The sequence below is a fragment of the Mauremys mutica genome, chromosome 4 (assembly GCF_020497125.1).
Source record: "Mauremys mutica isolate MM-2020 ecotype Southern chromosome 4, ASM2049712v1, whole genome shotgun sequence".
Classification (NCBI taxonomy): domain Eukaryota; kingdom Metazoa; phylum Chordata; order Testudines; family Geoemydidae; genus Mauremys; species Mauremys mutica.
In genome coordinates this window covers 127,305,242-127,329,210 of record NC_059075.1, presented here as the reverse complement: position 1 = coordinate 127,329,210, position 23,969 = coordinate 127,305,242, and the positions used below count along the sequence as shown (strand labels likewise).

At 57.1% G+C, this 23,969-nt stretch overlaps 1 protein-coding gene across 8 annotated transcripts in view; it reads left to right on the top strand.

The window, feature by feature from the left end:
• NAV1 (neuron navigator 1) overlaps positions 1-23,969 on the top strand; it is a 316,431-nt gene that overhangs the window by 248,573 nt on the left and 43,889 nt on the right. The window contains exon 1 of one of the 8 annotated variants that reach the window (XM_045012508.1): positions 9,768-9,906. The exons of the other annotated variants lie outside the window; for them this stretch is intronic. Coding sequence (XP_044868443.1) covers positions 9,845-9,906 — 62 coding nt within the window. The 5' untranslated portion in view covers positions 9,768-9,844. Of the gene's footprint in view, positions 1-9,767; positions 9,907-23,969 lie in introns of those variants that run through there. 8 annotated transcript variants of the gene reach the window in all.

The window sequence follows — 23,969 nt, the reverse complement described above, 5'->3', positions numbered from 1 at the left end:
CTTTACTCATCGCTGTCTGCGGTGCTATCCAGCACCATGGCCCAGTTCCAGCTCTCTGTCCCAGTGGGACCCACCCATCAAAACAGGGACGCTGGGTTGTATCTCCCCGGGGGAGGAGCTTTGGGGCAGGCAAGGACAACAGCTGCTATGTCCCAACACAGGGATGCCCAACTTACGGCCCATGGGCCATACATAGCCCACCTGAGCATTTCATAAGGCCCATGGCCTGCTTCAATACATTATACTAACAGCCGATTCATTAGCATTTTGTTGTCACGTTTGCATCATTTTAGTTTACACAAGTGTGTAAACAGACAGTACTGTACATAGAAACCACCTATCTCAATACCTACGAAACAAACCGAACAGAAAATATAAATCAGCACAGGGGACTTTCAATCTTATTAAAATATGTAGAAGCTGTTTGGCCCACACAAGGCTGTGCTAAGGTTTATCTATCAGGCCAGACTAGGTCAGGGCCCACTCCAATCAGAGAGCAGAGGCAACTCTGCACTAAGAAATCTGCCTAGACACTTCGCATCAGGGCTGGGCAGCAGACGGTTTCCCCATCCTATGAGGATATTTGACATTTCAAAACATTTTCCCAGCCCAAATTGGGATGAAAAATTGAAATCTCAAAAAATTTCATGGAACAAAAATTGGTTTGGGTCCATGGAAACATTTAATTTGGATAATTTCAAAAGGTTTCATCTTTGTAAAGAAAATTTACCAACATTTCAAACAAAACCTAAAAGTTTCACTAAAAACCTGCGAAACTTTTCATTTTGAAAACATCAGAGTGGGGCATTTTCACACTATCAAAGCTTTTTCAACCAAATATTTTGCAAGTTGGGTGTTTCATCAAACCCAGCAATGTTTTGAAGACCGTTTTGGTTTTGACAAATCAATATATTTGTTCAGAAAATTCCTGACTAGTCCTGTTCAGGATTAGCCCATCGTGGCAGTACTGTAATGAAATAGAGGGGTGTGTGTGTGTGTGTGTGAGAGGGAGAGAGATGCAGCTAGGGGATGGAGTCCGAGCTGCTCAGCCATGTGTCAGAGACCCAATACATGCACCAGCTAACGGAGATTCTCCTCGGTTTGTCAGTGGTTTGGGAGCAGGCGGATCTGAGTTCCATTCTGGCGTTGCCGTTCGATCCGGGGTGGATCTGGATCTGCTACGTTTTCTAGGATAGCGCAGCACAGAACCTGCCAGAATCGGAGCTTTAGCACCAGCCCTGCCATGTTTCCAAAAAGGCACCAACCCAGAGCAGAGGAATTTCTGCACCTCCCCCCACGGCCTGGGGGCTGCTTGGGGATTTCACAGCAGTTTGCAATGGAGCTAGGACAGAAAGAGCCAAATCCCTCCCTGGGGAGCATCAGTGATCACCACCTCCCACCCCAGCTGCCTCTGCCCCGCCTTCCCCAGAGCACCAAGGTTCCACTTGGCCAGCTGAGCTGGGGGTTTGAATCTGGTTGGCTCCCTCTCAGCCAATGGCCACAGACAGGGCTAATGACCCCCCCTCCCCCGCCCTTCCCTCAGGCCACAGCCCCCCTAAGCAGTAACAGGCAGACACAGAGCAAGCCTGCTCCCCCCCCCCCTCCCTACATCTCTCCAGCCCCTTCCCCGCCTGGCAGCATTTTTGAATGCAAACAAGACGTCATTAACCCTTTCACTTCCTGAGTCCCCCCCAGCCCACCTCAAGCCATGCGTTTGCTGCGGGGCGCACCGAACCCCTGGGTGCCGCTGCTGCATGGGGACCCTGTGCACCACCTGGAGAAGAACTGGGCCACTCCAGGACTGCGTGGAGAGGCATGAACCCTCATGTGGTACCCAGCGGCTGGGTGACTGGAGTGAGAGTCAGGAGACCCTGGTTCTAATTCTAGCTCTGCCACTGACCTGATGTGGGACCTTGGGCAAGCCACTTCCCCACCCCATGCCTCAGTTTCCTCTTGTCTGTCTACAGGGATTGTCTCTCGCTATATGTCTGGCCAGCCCCAAGCACCATGGGGGTCTCTAGGGGCTACTCTACTCAGGGGGCAGCTTTTCAAAAGTGCTGAAGGAATTTAGAAGCACAAGGCCCGCTGACTCTTGGAAATCCCCTGCCTTGTGAACACACATTTTCTTTGCCTGTGGTACTGATGACTTGGGAAGCTTTGGAAGTTTCTGATTTTGGCAGCCCAGATGCTTGGGCACCCGGTTTGAGATACTCCAGAGAGTGTGCGGGCTCCTTTAATTGGAGCCGAGGTTTGATGCTTTCCAAGGGACAGGCAGAGACTCTAGACAGGGACAGGGGCTCATCTTCATGTACCAGTCGTAAGGGTCCAGTCTAAGGCCGTTGTGGTCCAGTCTGAGGCCGTTGCACCTGTGATGGCCATGGAGGGGTCTGCACTGCCTGCTGCACAACGATCCCCAGCATGTGGGGCATTCCCTGATTTGCCATTTGTGATAGTGCTCTGGGATGAGTGAGATGTTTGTGTAGCATTGGCTGCATTCCAGAAGGCTCAGCATTTCCAGGCGCGCGCGCATGTGTCTGTGTGTATGTGTGTATATATCTCTATATAGAAGCAGCAAAGAGTCCTGTGGCACCTTATAGACTAACAGACATATTGGAACATGAGCTTTCATGGGCGAATACCCACTTCGTCGGATGTGTCTCTATATAGACACAAACACACACACACAATATGAGTGTCAGGCAGAATTCTCCGCAAAGGCTCTTCATCTCCGGTCCATGCTGAACAGGTGTCCCCGACGGCACATGCCATGTGCCCCAGCTGTCACATACTTGCCTGGCAGCAAGGAGGCTTTGGAATCCGCCCTGGTTTCTAGCCCCCCAGCCAGTTCAGGCTCCTAGCTCTGTGCCAGCAGCCTGGGGAAAGGTGCATGGTCCTCCAAAATGCTCTCTGCCCAGAAAAGTCCCATGTCTTGGGGCACATGGGGTGCACACAGTCTTGCCAGCCCATGTGCCCAGTCCAGAGATTTGTCCTGCCTCTGCCTTGATTGCAACTGAGGTTATAGGGAGAAGGGCCCGATGGGATGAGGGCTTCTGCCCCCAGTGCTCTGCAGTGCCCACTATGGCCTGTCTAGGCTTCTCAGGGAGCTGCATTCAGGTGGGCCTGGGCTGCGGGGGTTGTTCCAATGCAGGATCTGTTTGGGGGAGTGTATGTGTTGAAACCAAAGGGCCCAGATTCTGTTCCCAGTTGCGCTGGTGTGAATCTTGATGTCTAGACCCTGATCTCGCTCGCAGCTTCTCTTTTTGAAGAGCAAAGCTGCATCAGCCCGGTCCTGCAGCAGAATCAGCCAGCCTGGGAGCAGCAAGCCTCTGAGCTGCGGTGCAGTGCAGGCTGGAGACAGCTGCCTTTCTTTCTCTGGGGTCCGATCCTCTTTTCCCAGCTGCTCCAAATATAGCTGAGGGGTGTCCCTGGGAGCTCCCCTGCCAGCGTCACCAACGCCCCCAGCTGAGATCCGGAGGAGTGGCAGCTCCTTGTGGGGGAGGGGATGCATGGCACACTATTAGCAGTACCCCTAGGAGTAAAGGGGGTACTTGGATGGGGGCTGCTGTCAGCAGATCACAGCTCATTTCCTGATTTCTCCACACACCAGAGGAGATTGCAGCAGACCCAGACTTTGGAAGGAGCACGATCGATGGAGCTGGCTGATTTACAAGGCAGACAATGGGCTCAGCTCCTCACACTGGAGCAGAGCGGCACGTGGACAGAATGAATAAGTCCTTTGGCACAAGCTTGGATGCATCGGCTCGCCCCTCCCACCTAGGAACTGCCATTGCTCTGAGCTTTGGCAAAGGAGCTGCCAGGCCAGGGCTCCCGTTCTCCTTCCTTAGCCTAGAGCTGCTAGCATGGGGAGAGGCAGTGCTGTGCGGTCCAAGGGACAGGCCTGGGACCCAGGAGTCCTGTGCACCAGGACCAGCTCTGTCACTCACCCCCTATGGGGCCATGGACACGTCACTTCCTTTCTCTATGCCTTAGTCTCCTCTTGTCTGTTTAGCTTGTAAGCTGTTTGGGGCAGGGGCTGGCTGTCTCTGTGTTTGTGCAGTAACTGCACAGTGGGGCCCTGATCTCAGTTGGACTGTTACCGTCATATAAATTGTACAAATCAATGCACTGGGCTGTGTAGGACTAACACATGGGGAAACTGAGGCAAAGACAGGTCAAGGACCAAGGCAGGGTGGGCAAACTACGGCCCGCGGGCCACGTCCAGCACACCAGCTGTTTTAATCCAGCCCTCGAGCTCCCACTGGGAAGCAGGGCCTGGAGTTTGCCCTGCCCTGGCGCTCCAGCCAGGAAGCAGAGTTGGGGGCCGTGCCACGCAGCTCCCGGAAGCAGTGGCATGTCCCCACTCTGGCTTCTATGCGTAGAGGCAGCCAGGGCGCTCCACTCTGCATGCTGCCCCCACCCCAAGCACTACTTCCGCAGTGCCCATTGACTAGGAACCACGGCCAATGGGAGCTGCAGGGACAGCGCCTGCAGATGGGGCAGCACGCAGTACAGCCACCTGGCCGTGCTGCCGCGTAGGAGCAGGAGGGGGGACATACCATTGCTTCCGAGAGCTGCTTGAGATAAACACCGCCTGGCACCTGCACCCCTGAGCCCTCACCTCCCTCCCCACGCCCCAACCCCCTGCCCCAGTTCTGATCCCCCTCCCACCCTCCAAACCCCTTGGTCCCAGCCCAGAGCACCTTTCTCCACCCCAAACCCCTCATCCCCTGGCCCCATCCCAGAGTCCACACTGCCAGCCGGAGCCCTCACCCCCCCCCCAAGCCCCAACCCCCTGCCCCAGTCTTGATCCCCCTCCCATCTTCTGAGCCCTTCAGTCCCAGCCTAGAGCACATTCCTGCACCCCAAACCCCTCATCTCCTGGCCTGCACCGCCAGCTGGAGCCCTCACCCCTCCCGCATCCCAACCCCAATTTCATGAGCATTCATGGCCCCCCATACAATTTCCATACCCAGATGTAGCCCTCCAGCCAAAAAGTTTGCCCACCCCTGAGCTAAACTGAAATCTATCAATCTCGATATCGATGTCACCATGGTATCTGCTCACCTGCCACCCCAAATCAATAACAATGGAACTAAGAGCGTCTACACAGGCGTGTACCCTAGTTTAACTGAACTGGCTTTGAAAGTGGTGTGAAATTAAAATAGTGCCACTCTAAATGAGCACAAGGCCAGTGCAGGAATTCAGCTCTGGGGAGTCACTGAGTATGTCTACACAGCAACACCACGTCAGAGCCTCGGGCAACTGACTCAGGCTCCTGGGGTTTGCTCTGCTGGGCTAAAAATAGCAGTGTAGACATTAGGGCTAGAGCCCAGGCTCTGAAACCCGGCAAGGAAGGGTCTGAGACTTGGATCTTTCTTTTGCCATGTAGACGTACCCATCGAGACCCGCTGTTCGGTCTTCTGAGGCAGCAATCAGTTCTCATCACTGTGTCAGGCACATGAGTGAGTGACAGTCCAGGGCGGGGGGGTGTCCAGGTCTCCTTGACACCCAGCCGCCCATCTCATTACAAACTGCTGGAGAACTCCGCTAGCCCTGTCGGCTGTGAACGGGGCACCCAGTCCCAGCAGATCGGGGCCTGCCAATGCCCCATGTCGACCTCCTGGCTCTGAGACTGTCTCTTTAAGGTTTTGACAGCCTACATCTTCATTTTAACTCTGCCCCCTGTGTGCTAGCCCTTGTGGGAGGTGAGGGGAGGAATGGGGCAGCCTGCCAGCAGGAGGGGAGGTGGTGGTGGAGGAGCCATATGTTATGGCAGGGAGAGAGACACAGCTCCGAGAGAATGTGAAGGGATGCAGCCCTTATACAGAGTAATCTCTGGGAAGTCTGTGCTTGACTGGCTCCAGGCCTTGCGTGTCTGGCATATGTAGTGGCTGGGTGGTGCATGCTGTGAGCAGCCATATAATTCACTGATCTGGTGGTTGTTGCACACAGTGAGACGTCTGGAGATAGGCTGTATACGTGGGTGGGAGGGAAATGTCCTTGAACAGGGTCAAGCGGTGGAGAAGCCTCCCGTGGGAAACGGCAGAAGCCCCGTCATTTGAATCACTGTAACACCACGTTGTTGTTGTGTGCTGTGAAATGGCTTCCACCTTCCTCCCCAGAGATGGCTGCATTTTACTGGGGGGAGAAAAGGAATTCTGGGCCACCAGAGCTGCTGCCCTGTGTAACAACTACTATATGATTCTTTCTCCTCTAAGTACTAGCTCTTGGGGAAAATTAAATGCATGAGAGATTTGGGTGACCCTTTGGCATGAAAGATGCTATAGGATGCCATTAGAATTAAGAGACAGCTGGATAAAGTCCTGGGAATAGACAATCCTGCCTGCACTTCAAGAGAGTTGCCTGGATGGGACCTGGTGTTTTTTCCCCACCTCTGTGATCTCCTTCATTTAGAGAAGACAGCATGGCCTAGTGGCCACAGCCCTACACTGGTACCCAGGTGATTTAGGTTCTATTCCCAGTTCTGCTTGGTGACCCTGGGCAAGTCACTTCTTGACCTCGTGCCTCAGTTTCCCCAGCTGTAAAATGGGATGATGATCCTGCCCTCCTTGGTAAAGTGCTTTGAGATCCACTGGGACAAGCTAGGGATTATTATTAAGAGCTGCCTTAACCCTTTGCTTGCCAATTTGTGGAGAATATTCAGGAGCTGCATCCTTTCCACGTGACCCCAGAAGGATAGCAGGGCCACATCACATTAAGGAAATTGCACTGCCCTTTGGGCAAATCTGGGACAAAAGGTGCCTGAATTCATGCTCTGGAGCGGGCTTGAGACTGCACAGACCTGCGTGCTTAATGCACTAGCCCTAGCATGCTGCTGGCAAACAAGAACACACTGCCTCTCTGAGCTGACAGCAGGAGCCCTGGGCTGGCCCTTCCTACTTTACTGCTTCACCAGACCCAGGGATAAAGAAAGCAGAGACTCATTTACCAAGGCGCAGAGAGAGGCTGCTGAGGCAGAGGGAAGCCCGAGGAAGGAATTACTTATTTCCCAGCCCACAGGGACCAGTGCTGCAGGGCTCACAGCAACCGCTCTGCTAGTGCTGCAGTTAACCCCCTCCACCCTGCTGCGGAGCTCAGCCTCCCCCATAAACGCCTCCTCCGGGCAACAAATGAGCGTGCCCACCCCTGCAGAGGACACAGCAGGGAGATCCAGGGTGCCTTTCTGCTCCATAAGGGCATGATCCTGCTCAGTGGGAGCCTCTTCATGGATGTTAATAGGAAGAGGCGGATTAGGGGGTTGTGGGGCCCACCCCTTCTGCCTGCAGTCCCCCCGCCCCCTGCACTCCTGACGGGGAGCTGGGTTGGGGTGCGGGAGCGGGGCAGCCGGGGAGTGCCGGGTAGGCGAGCGGAGCGGAGTAAACCCTAGAACTCCAACTCCGGGTGGGTGGAGCAGGTCAGGGTGCACATTTTTCCAGGGGCCCCCAATTGGCCTGGGCCCCTGGGCCCAGACCCCATTGGCCCAGTGGCTAATTCCCCACTGTTAATAAGAGCTGCATTGGGCCTCTGTAAGGCCAGGCAGAGCCATTGGAGTCAAGGGCAGTAGCTACCCTCACTGTCCCATCCCAGGTCCACAGTCTGTCCCCAGTTCTCTGCCTCTCCCCAGGCCGGGAAGCACCTGGGATCCCTTCCAGTGGGGAGGAGGAAAGTGTTTCCAATTCCCCCCTACACACACTCACAAATCTCCACACAGCTGTTGTTGCCACTGGTGTGAACAGGGGCTGTGTACACCCCCCACCATCGCCTGGGTGCCCCACTTGGAGATACAGGGTTCGGGGCAGTTGGGCAGCGGGGGGTGTCAAAAGGGGGCTTATTTGAAACATGCTTCCTGGGGCATCTTCTGGAGGGGGGCTCCAGTCAGTGCAGTTAGGCACAGGGGGCTATGGAAGGGGCTGGCGGGCCCTTCCGATGCCTAACTCCCTGCACCCCCATGCTCACACGTGGCTCTCCCCAGGGAGAGGAGGGCTGGAAGGAGCCAGTTTCTGATATTCAGTGGCAACAATATTGTAGACATGGGTTTTTATCTTTACAGACCCAGGAGAGCAGACGTCCTCTGTCCATCTCTCCTTCCTCACACCAACAATTCCTCTTTGCTCATGGTTCCCTGACATGTCTTCCCGAGGCCCTGTCTAGGCTATAGGCATGGGCTGAGTCAGGCAGACTTGTTTACAGCACTGTCAGAAGTTGTAGTGTAACCGTGACCTTGTAGGGACCAGTTCAAAGCCCTGAGCATCCCGAGGTGGTGCCTGGCTTTGAGGACACAGATCCAGTGCGTAGCCCAGCTTGTACCCAAGTCCTTGTGTACATGGGACCTCTGAATGCACAGCTATAGGCGTTGTATCAATGATTTTCACACCGTCCTGGCTGGCCTGGGTCAGAGTGAGCAGTGGGCTGCTCTGGGCCCTATATGCGTGGGGTGCAAACACTATGGGGGTGCTGCGAAGGCGCTGGGGATGGAAGGTGCCGTAGGAGCGTTAGCATTATCAGAAGTGGGAGGTCCACCTTTCAGCACCCTCCAAACTGGCTCCCTGGAGGAGAGGGAAGGATTCCACCTGCCAGGCTGCATGCATCAGGCACATGGCCATGTTGTGCAGTGAGTCATGGTGCCCAGGGAAAGGTGGTGCTGCTAGCTGGGGCTGGCAGAGACCCAGCTGTTTGGGCACTAGCCTAAGCTGTGGGAGGCCTGGGTTCAAGTTTCTGCTCTGCCAAGCCCCTTCTGTGTGGCCACTGGCCAGCTGCTTAGCCTGTCTGTGCCTTGGTTCCCCATTGATTGAGTGGGGATCATAGCACTGCCCTGCCTCGCAGGGGTGCGTAAGGATCAGCGCGGTAAGGGTTGGGGGGGAGGGTGCTCTGTGGTAATAAGGGGCAGATAAGTACCTAGCTGGAGAGGGAATGATCCAAGCCTGGCCATTGAATAGTGAGGAAGGCAGACCTGGCTGGGGGATGGAGGGGAGAGCCACAGCAGCCTGCCAGTGGGCCAGATGCAGGTTATAATTAATAGCACTCAGTGGAGCCAAGGGATTTAAGCCTGTTCACTGGTGTTGAGCCCTCCCCTGGGGCATCTTCTCTGCTTCTGAGTCAGACCAGCCCAGGCGTAGCCAATGGAGGAGTTTGGTGTGATTTAAAAGCGGGAGCGTCCTTGCAGAATCCCGTATGGGGGGTGGCAGCGTGACACAGGTACCCACAGGGCGTTCCCCTCTGCCACTGTGCCTGTAACCTGGCAGTGCCCTGCCACGCAGGGCTGGGCTTGCTGGAGCTGCCTGGCAGCCAGCTGATAGAAGGCCTAGTGAAGAACAAAGCCAGCCGGCTCCTCCGTCACCCAGAGAAATGCTGCCTCAGGACATTATGAATTTCCCAGCGTGGGCACCCGGGCACGTGCCCCCCCCCCAGGCGTTAAGGCTGTTTTGTTGGGCACGGAGGAGGTGCCCTCTGCCCCAAAGCAGGTGATTCTTCAGCCAGGGTGCAGCCCAGGCTCCCCCTATCTCTAGCTGGGGTGCTGGCGGTGGGAGCTTCGTGCCCGGGCCGGGCCGGGCCGGGTGTGCGCCCTGTGCCGCTGCAGCCGAGAGCTGCAAGGGGGTGACTCGGCAGCAGCCCTTTGTCTGTGGTACCTGCGCCTGGTGTTAAAGGGGCAGCTCCGGGGCGGCAGGCGGCGCTGGGGGGAAAGGGGCGCTGCAGCTTTAAGGAGCCAGCCGCGGAGCGCGACGGAGGGAGGAGGAGGAGGGACCGCGGGCAGGGGCTTGTTCCCGGCCGTCCCCTCGCTCGCTCGCTCCGTGTGGCTGCTCCCTGGGAACCCGAACGCGGCGCGGGGCGCTGGGCAGAGGCGGAAATGCTGCATGTCCCGGTGCAGGGCGCGGGGCGGGCGCTCAGGACGGGGCGTTTGGCCAGCAGGTAAGAGGGGAGCCGGGCTGCGCATCCCGCCACTGCAGGGGGGCCCGGCCGTCAGTGCGGGGTGACAGGGACGGGGGGTGGCAGAGCCGGGCTGAGCTCCAGCAGGGCGGTGCGGGTGTGTGTGTACCATGACAGCCCCCCCCCCCGGTGTGTGCGCTGGGGGCCAGGCGAGGTGTTTGCAGCCCAGCCTGTGCTTGGCAGACGGGGTTGGTGGACCACCCCCCAGCACTCTGCAATTTTCCGGCTGAAACCTTGGCTCGTTGTTGAGCTGGAAGCCGGGCAGTGTCCCCGGGGGCGCGTCCCGTGTTGTGGGGGAAACGGCCGCATTTCCCCCAGTTTTCCTTCCTTTCTGATGCTCGGAATTGATCTTCAGCCGGGGGGAAATATTCCCCCGTTGGTTTTAGCCTCGTTTGAAACCAGGCGTGTCGGGAAACGAGGGGAAAAATCCCTCATCGGGGAGGAAGTTGCAAATATTTTCTTTGCAAAATCTGCAGAGATGGCCCCCCCATCATTGCACACGGCTCCCCCTCCCTCTTTGCAGCCCTGGACTCCGGGGTCTAGGCAGCGCTGGCTGCAGCACACGAGGCAGCGGCTCTGCCTGGTTTATGCAGCGGGCTCGATGCTTCCCTTCCCCGGGAGCGCTTTTGGATCCGGCACCCAAGCGGTGCTTGCTTCCCGGTGCTTCCTGCGAAATGCAAGAGCTCAGCAACTTGCCCGGCCAAGGTGCTGGCGGGGGGCGGATTTGAAGGGGCAGGCGCAGCCCCTGGCGTGCGGCGAGCGAGCGGCGCGAATGCAGGCAGCCCGGCGTTGCAAACGGGAGGGGATTTGCAATCAATCGCTGTGTTGCTGCATAGTCTGCAGGCAGAGCTTCCCCGAGCTAGCTGGGAGGCTGGGAAAGCCCCGGCACCTAGGGACGGCAGAGAGGGTGTGAGAGCTGCGGGTTTTAAACTGCCAATGGAGAGGCACCGGGGAAGAGCAGGAGCCGGGAGCACTGGATTGCTCCGAATCGCTCCCGGGAGAGCTTTCTGGCGACCCCGCAATCCCATCTTCTGGGGGGTCGCTCCCTGATCCGTCTCTGGGGCAGGGGGCCGGGCAGGGCTCGGCGGCGGGTGCCCGGGGTCCGCGTGGCGTTGCAAACAAAGCTCTAATGGACACCCCCATCAAACCCTGCACCCCGAAAACCCCTGGCAGTCTGCTTCCGGCCCCTGCCTGCGAAGGGGGCTGGGCGGTTTGGGATGAATCACAGGGCCTGCCGGTCCCATCTAATCCGTCCCTCCGGGGCTGGGGCAGGATCGATCCCTGCAGGGCTTTGTCTAGACTAGTTTGAATTCAGGAGTTAGACTTTGCCACAGAGCGTCACCCAGGGCTTCCCAAACGGAAATTAATGGGCACCACACCCCTCTGCTGGGATCAGAACCCGGGGCTGGCAGCTCGGTGCTGGAGTCAGAACCTGGGGTTGGCAGCTTGGTGCTAGAGCCCAGGTCAGAAGCCAGGCACTGGCCTGTTTTGGCTTGGGATGCCAGTCAGAGACCAGTGGTTTGTGGTGGAGTGGAGCGGTGGCCATAGGAGATCATACCCTGGCCCAATCCCCGCACCCTCCCTCTATGTGAGATGGCCCTGAGTGGAGCTGGAGCGGCTCCCTGGGCAGGTTTGTCCTGGGCCCGCAGGCTGTGAGCCTGCCACATGCCTCTCCTGCCTCCCACCTGCTTCCCAATTTGTGGGTGTGCCTGTACCTAAGATCCAAACTCCAGATCCTGCAGGAATCCGCAGCGGACGCAGGTGCTAACCTGTGCTGTGCAGGGGCTGTGGGGCAGCTTGACCGCCCTGGCTGCACACCGGTATCCTTAAACCAGCTGGGCACTAACTTCCTGCCAACCACCACCTCCCACCCAGCAGTCACTGGGCCCTTGCACTGCTTAGATGGGTCCTTTTTGCCTCCCGGCTCCCACTTGCTGAGGGTGCAGCAGGCCCGATGCTGATCAGCAAAGGAAGTGAGAATGCTGATCTCAGCTAATTCTCCAGGAGCTGGGGAGAGGCTTTGAACCAAGTGCTAATGGCCTGTGAATGGTGCTTCTCACATCTGGAGGTCACTTGCCTTGAAGCTGGCCTCATGGCAGCAGGGATTCCCACTGCTCAATGCAGCACCCCCCACTGAGGAGCAGCGTAACATAAAACATGTCTCTGCAGCCTGCCCTGGCAGATGGTTAAATATTTGCCCTTTGAGGCAGCCTCTGAAGGGAGGAAGTGGGCACCTGGATGGGGAAGTGGCTGACAGCAGCCTTGTCACATGCCCAAAGGGGATTTCTCCTTCACAGCTGCCAGGTAGTCAGTTTGAGCAAGGGGTCCCGGTTAGCTCTGTTCCCCCAGGGCTGTAGCTCTGTTTCTGGAAGGCAGGGAGGTTAAGTTCCTCTCCCCGGAGGCGGTGCTTCCTAGGACACCAGGAGAAGCTGGGACAACTCTTTGGTCATGAAGGAATTGTCCTACATCATCAGGGCTGGGGTAAGTCTCACAGACAGACCCCCTCCCATCCAGCTAGCAGCCAGCGCTGTGGTTCTGAGCTCTCTCTCCAGTGCTCCTGACCCCTTTTATTGGAGCGGCTGTAAGCACAGCCCCTGCACAGCGAGGCTAATGGCAGGACGGCTGCATTTGAATTTGCTGGTGCTGTGGCCGACAGAGCCATGGGCAGATCCAGGTGCGGTCGACTACAGCTCAAGCGGCTCATCATCCTATACTCAGGCCAAAGAGCTCTCAGCCTCCGGCCTAGCTGGATCCTTGGGGCTGGGGTTCCCTTCGCTGGCCAAGACTTAGAGACCAGCAATTGGCCCATGTCTCTCTTCCTAGCCACCACCCTGATGGCCAGTTCCTGGTCCCATTGGAGCCACGGTCCCATTGAATTCAGTAGGACTTCAGGGAACCTTGTGTGGCACCCCCAAGGGTCACCAAAGAGGTTTGAACCCAGGGTTTTCAGCACTAACAGCACAAGCTTCTAGCACTTGAGCTAAAGGAGTAACTCCTCTAGCTAGTAGTAGATGCATATATAGACTAAACACTAGTGCTAGTGTGTGGTGCTCCCAGAAACAGAACAGGGTTTTGTGTGTCTAATAATAACAAATAACAATGGGTCCTGTGTTGGACCCCCACCATCAGACTGTCACATGGGGGAGGTTTGTGTTGCTATCCCCACTTTACAGCAGAGGAAGACTGAGGCCCATAAAAACTGAGTGACTGGACCAGAGCTAGGAACAGAGCCCTGGTCTCCTGGCCATGGAGGGGCCCTGCTCTACCCACTAGACAGCACCCTCTCTCGCAGTGAAATGTTGACACCTGCAATGGCCAGCCTTGCTGAATGTCCCTGCTGCAGACTGGTACTCCCAGCCTGCAGTCTCTGCTCTGCTACAGACTCCCTGGGCTATGTCAGGTCCCTTCCCCCTGCCTCAGTTTCCCCCACTGTGACATGGGGATAAGGACACTCTTGAGGTGTGAGGTTAAGCGGTGCCAAACTGTCCCTGGACAGAGCTACACGTGGGTCAGCCTTGTGGCTCCTTGGGAACATGATGAGCTGTAGTGCCTCTGGGGGCTCGTTAGTAGAAGATAAAGGTCCCATGCTGGGTTCTGATTTAACTCCATACCCGCCCTATGCTCTGGGTTGGGCCGCTCCTGCCCCGAGCACATGCCAAAAGACCCCCAGCTGGGGTGACTCAGCTGCTTGGGGATTGTGACTCTGCCACTTCACACCGGCTGGGGGCCCTGTGAGCGCAGTGATTGAGGGCTGCCCTCTGGCAGCTCAGTCTTCCTGCTCTCCCATTTCCAGAGCTGCTTTGCTTGGCCCACGTCCGACTGCAATTACAGTCTCAACAAGTCGGAGGCAGCGGCTGCAGCGTAACCAAATGGCTCCTCATTAGATGGTGTCGGGGTAACCCTCTGGACAGGCAGGATGAGGTCTGCACTTGGCCATCCCTGCCTTGAATCCCTGGGTTTTCCCTTTAATTGGGTGAAGTTTGATGTCTGATACGCCTGGGAGAGCCGGGCTAGCTGAGCAGGTTCTGTGCAGGTTTCTTCCCAGTGCCCTGACTGTGCACCTAGATCCTGGCCTGCAGTACCCATGGGAATCTCCTGAGAACAACTGCCACCATTCACCTGTGCTCGGTCAAGCCTCCCAGTACTTACCCGCAGTCCCTCTGCTGTCCTAGCCCTGGGCTCCCCACACACGCAGTCCTGATCTGTCTGCACACCCTCTCTTTCCCCGGCCTGCGCCTGCTTGTGCACCAGGTTCTCTTGTTTGCAGCCGAGCAACCTGCTAATCATGATCTGCTATGTCTAGTCTTCCCTAGCAGAGCCAGATGTGGGCACGCGGGGAAGGAGCCGAGAGGCACAGATGGGGCGTGGCCGTTCTCTCCGCCTCAACCCCATCGGGAGGTTTGGTAACTTGGCCACTCGCCATCCTGCTAAGGGGAGGCTGACAGGGTGGGGTTGTTCTAGCCTGCACCTGAAAGCTCTCTCATTCTCACTGGGGGGAATGAGCTGTCTCATTCTCATTGAGTATTGGCCTGCTAAACCCAGGGTTGTGAGTTCAATCCTTGAGGGGGGCATTTAGGGAACCAGTGGCAAAAATCTCTCTGGGGACTGGTCCTGCTTTGACTAGACCTCCTGAGGTCCCTTCCAACCCTGAGATTCTATGATTCTGTAGCACCTGATGACATGCCCCCTGCCAGAGCAGTGGGGGCAGGGGAAGGAGAACCCTCAGGAATTGGCAGGCCCATGTGCACCCCTGGATTTCCTGAGCTGCCATAGCATGCTTGTTGCTACATGAGACAGAGACATCAGCATGGTCTGGTGCTGGGAGCTAGGCAAGGAGCTTTCATCCCCGCCCCCCAGCTCAATCTGATATTGACATGCCATGGATGGAGATGGACTGCAGCTGCAGGGGGTCTGCAGGCATGTATGGCTGTGGCGTACCTCGAGAGAAGGCAGGGCCCAGTGCTGGGGGTTGGCACGGATACAGGTGTAAAGAGGGGAAATGTCAGGCTGACGGCCCCAGCAGAGAAAGGGGCATGCACTGGGAACCCATGTGCAGAGGAGGCAATGTGGATTGGACTGATGGGCAGAGGAGGGCTGCGGCTTGGCAGGGAGCATGGCTGTGGCCATGTGCTGCCAGCCAACACCTGAGAGTCTGATCCTTGGGAGGAGAGGCTGCTCCCAGGCTGTTCAGACTCCTGCGGCACAGGCGCAACCCTGGGATGCGCTGGGTACCCAAAGCAACCTCTGAAGTCACTGGCACTCAGCACCTCAGACACTGCTCTGACAGAAGAAATGTGGGGTGGGTGTCATTGGTATTCTCATCCCCCTATTTAAGGTGGGGGGAAACTGAGGCACAGAGGGGGGGACTGTGACTTACCCAAAGTGATGAGTAGGTGGCAGAGTCAGGAACAGAATCCGGGAGTCCCTGGGAGTTTGGGTGGGAAATGGAGCAGGAGCCACGGGGGTGCTGCAGGACTGGGGCTTTGGGCTGGGTTGTTTGGGGGCTAAACTGCTGTTCAGATGAGTGACAGGATGGTCCCACGGCTGGGTCACTGCACCCAGGCTGAGGAGACCCGGGTTCTGTGCTGGGTCTGTGCGGCGCCCAGCACAGTGAGGGCCTCATCCAGGACCCACTCACTGTGACCTCAGGACAGTCCCTTGGCCGTGGATAATAATCCTGCTCTGCCCTGGAGTAGACCCCGGGCTCGAGAGGTACCATGTCCTGGGCGCTGTGGGTGGTGTTCTAATGCCCTGCGTCTCTTGAGCACCTTCTAGCTAAGGGCTTCCTGGGAGGAGGGACGGCTACTGCCCGATGGCGAAGGCAACTGCAGGGCTCACAGTACCAGGGAAGGGACTGAGCCTAGTGCCCTGCTCTGACCACTAGATGCCACCCCCGCCTCCAGATCCTGGTTCCCTCCACCCTGGTGCCCGCTGGGGGGTGCTGGGTGCCAAGCACTATGCCAGGTTGGGCCCCTAGTTAGTATATGTAAGGGCCAGAGCAGCAGCACCCCCTGCCAGTCCCCACAGCATCCAGCCTCTCACCCCCCCGATCCCAAAGCCATGGGGCTAGTCTCCCTCTGCTTATGGCCTGTGCAGCTCATTGACTTGGGGGCCGGGGCAGGACTCGTCCCATGGGCTCTTAGGCTGAGATTTTTCTTCTCCTATCAACGGTAATGGGAATGGGGGGTTCACATCCACTCAGCCCCATTGTTACAGACAAAGGTGTATGACTATAGTCCATTTCTAGAGCTGATGGAGAGAAGCTTTGTGCCTGAATCCGGTCTAATGGCAGGGAGTTCCACAGGCTGATTGTGTGTGCCAGAAAGTATCTCCAAGCGGCTCGTGCGGCTGTGCTGCTAATCGCTGGTAGCTACGGTGACATGGAGTCTGCACTCAGTGACATACATGTCCTGTGTCTGAATGACCTCTTGGGCTTGGTCCTGGCGATTGGATGGGAGCTAGAGGGGCTGAGCACAGGCCCTGCTATCTGAAGGCAAGGTCTGCTCTCTCCCTCATGCACAGGCCCAGGGAGGAATCTACCGAGGTGTTTTAACGCTGCCTGCGTAGGGAAAGTTTGGATGCACCTGACCTGACTATGCAAATCTCCTGTTGGAATGAGTCAGAGACTGGTAGATTACTAGGAAGCCAATCCACGCCCTGTGCTGAACTGGCCATTGGACTCCTATCCTGCCGAGTGCATGGGAAGTGTCTTTAGTTGATTTGATGTGGCCCTGGACTGGAATGGCAAGGGGCTGTGGGTTAGGATAGAGGGGCATGGGCAGAGCTGTGGGGCAATGGGGGCAGGACTTCGGGTTTGAGGTGCATTGGCAGTCATGTGGTGGTGTGGGATCTGTTTTGCTTCAGCACCCTTCATCTGTCTGTGTATCACTCCCATGCACACCAGTCAGCAGAGAGCCCTCCAGGATAGACAAGCCCTGAATTTCTGAGGGACCGTAAAGAAGCCAAAGGGGGACAGACTTGTTCCCCACCACCCGCTTTTGCAGGTTACCTTGTAGTCAGTGCAGAAGATTGCATCACAAATGGAAATTCTCCTTTACCTCGGGCAGTAGAACCAAGCTCAGCCTGCAGTGGTCGTATCACACCTGTTCGAATGCTGGCACATGCTCCTCAAGCCAGATCTCAATAACATATCGATTGCTTGTGGATTTTCAAAGGAGACCATTTATCCAGGTTTGTCCTGGACCAAGACCCCTTTGCGATGGGCGCGGGACACTATTCATTATGTGTATTATGGTAGAACCAAGGAGCCCCAGCTATAGACTCGAGCCCCATTGTGTTAGGTGCTGTGCATACACGTCTAGGCACGTCAAATATTTGTTGTTTTCTTTAGAAATCGACAGGCGTTGTGCAGGAGGAGGAGCTGTTCCGTAGTCACTATGGAGCTGGTCTCCCTTCTGGGCAGGGAAGCAGTTGTGAATTGATTGGATTTTCTGCCAGTTCTGTTTGTCAAAGATTAGGCTGAATAGTTGTTGCAAATTTCCGCCCTATGGGTTCTTCACCAAGGGTTTAGAATTGTCCTTGTTCCTGTTGTCAGATTGGCCCCCTCAGTCACACTGGGATCATTTCTGTTTCCTGTCTGGATGGCTGAAAGCTTGGGACTAGGTGGAGTATAATAACCCCTAGGTCTTCCTTAACGCTTGCATCAGTAGCTCTCAAAGTGCTTCGCAGAGGAGGTCAGAATCATTATCCCCGTTTTACAGATGGGGAAAATGAGGCACAGGGAGGGGGAATGACTTGACAAGATCCCGCAGCAGGCCGGTGGCAGAGCTGGGAATAGAAGCCAGGTCTGCTGGGACTAATAAATATCAAGGAACACTCTTGCCACAAATCATTTGGGCTCAGGTTTGTGATTGTTTCAGGGTTCAGGAGGATGGTCTGGTGGTTAGGGCCCTAACCTATGACTTGGGAGACCTGCATTGAATTCCATGCTCTGCAGCCTTCCCATGTGACCTTGGGAGAGTCACTTAATCACTCTGTGCCTCAGTTTCCCATCTGCCCAATGTGGCTAGTAGCCCTGCCCTGCCTCCCAGGGCCCGTGAGGATCAACACAGGACAGGTGGTGATGAAAAGGACTGGATGAGAGCTAGGGATGGTTGTTGTCTTTTCATTGGACTGCTTGAGGACAGGGAGGCACCCACGAATCGTGGCGAAGCGACTGTGCCAGTTCCGTAAATGCCAGCGAATGGGCTGTTGTGCCATCTGGCTGGCTCCTGCTAGCTGAGCGTGCAGGGTGAGACTGGATTTCCTGCTATGGCTCCTACCCCTGCTGAACTAGGAGTCTGTATGGGAAAAATTCAGCCACCCAGAAAGCTTCCCTCATTGCCTTTGAGAGTATATAACATCACCGCACCCTGCCCAGGCTACACTGACTAAGGGGTGCATGGGGTAACAGTTCCCCACTGTGCAAAAGGGACCCCTCTTATGCCCCACGGCTACCCCCAAGATTAATATGACACTGAGGACTTTCACCCACCAAATACCGTGGCAACACATCTTCTGCATGCCAGAGTGACCCCTGTGTCCCAGCACAGCCCTGCTCCCTGGGGTCAGATGCCATTCCCCGAGGGTTTGCTGAGAGCGCTCCAGGGGCCCCACGCATTTGCTGCCCTCTAACCGCTAGGTGTCGGGTGTCTGCTCCCTACCCCCCCACTGGCCTTCGTTGTGTCTGCACCGATCTCCCCGTGCCCCCACCAATTAATTTCCGGCAAACTCACGGCTCAGCAATGCAGCCTCTCTCCTCTGCCGCAAATCCTTCTTTCCATAGGGTTCAGCTTGTTCCCCCGCCGCCGGCTGGCTGAGCGCAGCGGCCCCGCTTGCACCGAGCTGTTCCAAACCACAGACGCGTGATGAGGCAGACAGCGGCCTTCCCTCACTGGAGTTGTTCTGAGGTCGAGGGGAAGGATGGGAGCAGGGGAGTTTGTGTGTTTGGGGGCGGGGGGAGGAATGTTAAATCCGAGAGGAATGTCTGTTCTGTACACATGGTCCAGATCTCACCCTTCCCATCCCTTCCGCTGGTTCCCCCGCGTCCCTGCAGAACATCATACGCATCTGCCAAGGGCTCAGCGCAGTACTTGCTGCTAGGGGCTTAAAACAACGCTGCCGTGTTTGGGGACATCAAAGCGAAGGATTAGCCCAGGGGTCGGCAACCTCTGGCACACGGCTCACCAGGGTAAGCACCCTGGCGGGCCAGGCCAGTTTGTTTACCTGCCGCGTCAGCAGGTTCGGCTGATCAGTGTCCCAGGCCAATGGGGGTGGCGGGAAGCCACGGCCAGCACATCCCTCGGCTCGCCCTGCTTCCCGCCACCCCCTTTGTCCTGGGACAGCGAACCGCAGCCAGTGGGAGCCGCGATCGGCCGAACCTGCCGACGCGGCAGGTAAACAAACTGGCCTGGCCCGCCAGGGTGCTTACCCTGGCGAGCCGCATGCCAGAGGTTGCCGATCCCTGATTTAGCCAGAGCTTAAACCTAGCCACAGCTATTGATGGCCAGGGAGGCTACTGCCGTGCCCTGGTGGCTGACATGTCCCGTGCTTCCAGAGGAAGACACGAGGTTGTCACCTCTCCTAGGGCTGCAGCAGCTCAGATGAGATGGAGGGTTGCCTGGGTTAAAGAGAGCTGAATCAGGATGTTAACACTAGAGGCACAGGGCCTGAACCCCCCCGAGCTGCGTCGTGCCTCGGACACAGTCGTGTTATGATGCCAGCACAGAAGAGCTGCTAGTGAAGGGCATTTGGTGCCTCACTTTGGGTTTGAGGCCTGCCCCCAAGGGAGCGTTCGGAGACAGATCAAGGGAGAGTATTCTGTCCATAGGGTGGTGGGACAGACCTGGGGCCGCTAGGTGCTCGGCCCCTGCCGCCATTGGATGATCCCGATATCTAGTGCTGTTCATCCCAAAGCGAATTAGGATCATCATCCCTGCTTCACAGAGGGGGAAACTGAGGTACAGAGACTTGCCCAAGGTCTCCGGCAGAGCCAGGAGTAGAACCTAGGTCTCCTGAATTACAGTCTGGGGGTCTGTCCACTAGGCCATGCTTCCCTAATAGCAGGCCTAAGCCATCTGCCCCTAGTGCAAGCTCATTTCCTCTCCTGTGTTCTCCAGTGTTTCACCCCCCTCTAGGCTGAAGTGTCCCAAGAGATGGGGCTCCCACCGGGAGAGTATCCCATAGCCCTGGAGAGCTCAGATTGCTAGGCAGCCTACAGCTTCCCTTTCTCTGTTGCATCCCAGCTGCACTGGTTAGACCCCTCGGAGCACCCTAAATCATCCCCTCCTTCCTTGGTATTAACAGGGTGTCTGCATTGGGCAGCCTGGCTTCTGGGCTGTGCCCAGGCCAACTGACCACACAGCAACTTCTGGGTCCCGATGCCAAGGGAGCGCCGTACAGCTGGCTGCCCTCGATGGAGGAGGGGCATGGGCGTGAATCCACTCATGGGCCTGGTACGCCAGGGAAGCTCTGAGGATGTCGAGTGGGTGACTGCCCCCAGCCCTTGCCTCTGAGCAGGAGGAGGCAGGCGGCGACGGGGAAACTGCGAACCTCCAAATGCACTTGAGCCATATGTGCCAGTGGCCCTGGTCACCTGGCTAGCTGCAGGGCAGGGGTCCAGCTGCATGCCTCTCTGCAGTCAGGACGGTATGCCAACAGGCGGAGGAGGGAGCCCAGGGCCACTGGATTCGGAGTCAGGAGTCCTGGGTTCTATTCCCAGCTTTGCCATTGACCAACTTTGGGCAAGTCACGCCTATGTGCCTCAGTTTCCCCGTCTGTATCATGATGCTGGTAGTAGTTGGCTTCCCTTGGGAATGGCTCTGATGTCTGTGGCTGAAAGCCTGTATCAGTGCAATGTGCTCTGAGTCAATACCCTTCCAGCAGGGTACGCGGGGGCATCAGCAGTGTGTGACTCCAGCACATGCCACCTGCAGCTCCCTACTGTGACTGCAAAGGCTGTCGCTGGAATCACTCATGTCGCTGTTATCAGTAACCTGATCAGAGTCGCTGTGTTGGAGTCCTTAGCTAGGGTATTTTCCCCCTTCCGGCTCATTATTGCAGGGCTCGCCAGCCAGCCGGGGGCGCTGCTCCCTGGACTGTTAATGTAGCGGGGGAGGGAGGGGAGAGCAGAGGCCTTGGGCCAATCTGTTCTGTTCCATTAGCCCCACCAGCTACACTTGTGCAGGGTTGGCCTGCGAGGAAGGCAGCCCACAGCAGCTGGGGCCTGGCTGGAGAGCTGAGCCCAAGGCGGGCAGAGGGCTGGGGCAGACCCCCGGTTGGCAGGCCTGCACAGAAGAGAGCAGGGCATGACCCAAAGCAGGGAAGAGCTGGGAAGCTGTGCCCAGCGTGGATGATGGAGGGGAGACGGACTGGGGGCGCAGTGCCTGGTGTGTGAGTGGGGCCCTGTGCCCGGGGCGGGGCAGCCCCTGAGAACGGCTGTTGCTGGACTCTGCTCACTGCTGTTGTGCAAGCTAAGCTGCACTCCGGCTGACCTGGGCGAGTGCCCTTTAAGGACGTCTGTGCTGGGGGTGGAGGGTGCGTTGTTCAAACACACCCTGCTCTCCTGCCCATTGGGGGAGTGGGTGTGCTCGGAGCTGTTTTTGGGAGGTCCCTTGGCTGGCTCAGCAGCACAGCTTGACCCTTGGCTCAAGGCACAGGAGTCACTCTGTTCCCTGGTGAGTATAGTAGGCCGTTATCCTTTGGGGCACCAGCCACTAGAGAGGAATATTGCACACCGCTAGCATGTACCGGGTTAACGTTCCACCCGTGTGGATGGGCTTTAAAGGGCCTGATCCTGCAAATTGCTGCACAGCTCCAGTTCTGCAGTGGAAGCAGGGGGCTCTCTCTCTTATTTGAGGGATAGCTCAGTGGTTTGAGCATTGGCCTGCTAAACCCAGGGTTGTGAGTTCAATCCTTGAGGGGGCCACTTAGAGATCTGGGGCACTATCAGTACTTGGTCCTGCTAGTGAAGGCAGGGGGCTGGACTCAATGACCTTTCATGGTCCCTTCCGGTTCTAGGAGATAGATCGGATATCTCTCCGCACCTCCCAGGGCAGCTTGCTAATTTCTCCCGCCCCCTCTTCCTCTTTACGCCCGGCTGGCTTGGTTTTCACCCCGGTGACACTGCGCTCCTTGTCTCTCGCCCCTGTCCCCTCTCACCCCGTCCATTTGTCTCGTTCCTCCCACCAAGCAGGGAGGGGAGTGGCTGGGCTGGGCACCGACTGTTGGTGTTGGTGCTCTTCCCGCTCCATGTGCTCCAGCAGTTGTCAGGGCAGATACAAACAACGCAGTGTTCGGGGAGCCCCGGCGGAGCTGGCTGCTTTGACAGTCCCTCTTTTCATTCGCCAGCGGAGACGGGGCGGGGGGGACTGTATATGATGGATTGGAGCAGGAGATGGTGACTCTCTGGCTCTGAGACTTTGAAGAGCCCTCCAGCCACTGAACCTGGCGCCCGGCCGCCTGCGATCGCTCCATAGCGAGCTGCTCCCTTCGCTGGAAAGTGCTCCCCATGTTTGCCTGTCGGAGAGCAGTGCAGAGGTGAGCTTTGCTCCCCTCGCAATGGATTGCTCACCCCCTGCTGTAACAGCATGCTCTACAATGGGGGGCACATCGGACTTACCTGCACCCAGATTCTCAGAGGGGCTTAGGCTCCAAACTCAAGTTGATTTTAATGGGAGTTAGGAGCTTAACTCCTTAGTAATCTGGGCCCTAGTGATCATGCTTAGCATGCAAGTAGCATCCCTTTCTCCTCCAGGTGCCTTGTACATACCCCCTGCCCCAGCCCCTGTGCTAATGGGGTCACTACTGCACAGGGGCGGCTCCAGGCACCAGCACCCCAAGCACCTGCTTGGGGCGGCAAGCCACGGGGGGGCGCCCTGCCAGTCGCCACGAGGGCGGCAGGCAGGCTGCCTTCGGCGGCATGCCTGCGGAGGGTCCGCTGGTCCCGTGGCTTCGGCGGACCTCCCGCAGGCTGCTGCTGAATTCGCGGGACCGGAGACCTCCCGCAGGCAAGCTACCGAAGGCAGCCTGCCTGCCGTGCTTGGGGCGGCAAAATGCCTAGAGCCGCCCCTGCTACTGCAGGAGGCTTTAGGGACCCTAAATGGGGCCTCAAGTGTCTAATCTGAGTGACAGTCCCTCCAGCAGCCCCACTGCGCCCCATCCTGACTCAGATGAGGAGAGTGCCTGCCTCTGAATGATCTAGTCTGTTCAGGTCCCCCATCCGAACACTAACACAGCTGAGTGCTGCTTAGCTTGGCAGAGCCAACAACATAACAGCGCAGCCTGAGAGGAGTGCAGATGAGGCTTAATGAATGGGTTCATGTGAGTTGTGCTGGCCTCTACTGGATGGGATCAAAACTGCTGCATTGTGTGTCATAGGCCCCGTGTTGCTAACAGCTAAAGGAGATTCTCCTGTAGCTCAAGTGGCAGGGCCTGGGCTTTGGGAGTGGGAGGAGCTGTGTTCTTGCCACAGTGTTACCCATGGCTGTGACCTGCACTGTATTGACCGCTGGGAAGGACCTAGGGGGCACAGGCTTGTTGCAGAGCGACGGGCATGGTATAAGGTGGCCGAGGATGCATATTCCCTGCCTGACACCAGTTCTGGCCTGGGGCGTGCAGGTCTGAGAGCTGCTCCTCAGCTCCCCTTACAAAGGGTGTTGTGGGTCTGCGCCTCACTTGACTGCGGGAGGCATGAGGTGTTGCCTCGGGAAACAGGGGGGGCTTTGATTTGGGTTGAGGACCTTGTACAGTCAAGATCCTTCAGTGGCAGATCCTCTCAGTCCCAATAAGGGGCTGGGTAGACCTTTCCCTGAGCTCACAGGGAGGCGTCAGGGCTAGAACCTGTGCCACTTGAACCTGAACAGCATTTGGGGCTTAAGATTTTGGACTGAACTGAAGGATCCATAAACAACTGTCCCTGTCTCCCCCAGACCTTGCTCAGCACGGAGATCCCATTATGTTAGGTGCTGTACAGACACGGTCTCCACCTGCTGCGTAGGGATAACGCAGCAGTGCCTTGGGGATGCTTCCATGTGCACCGCCTCCTG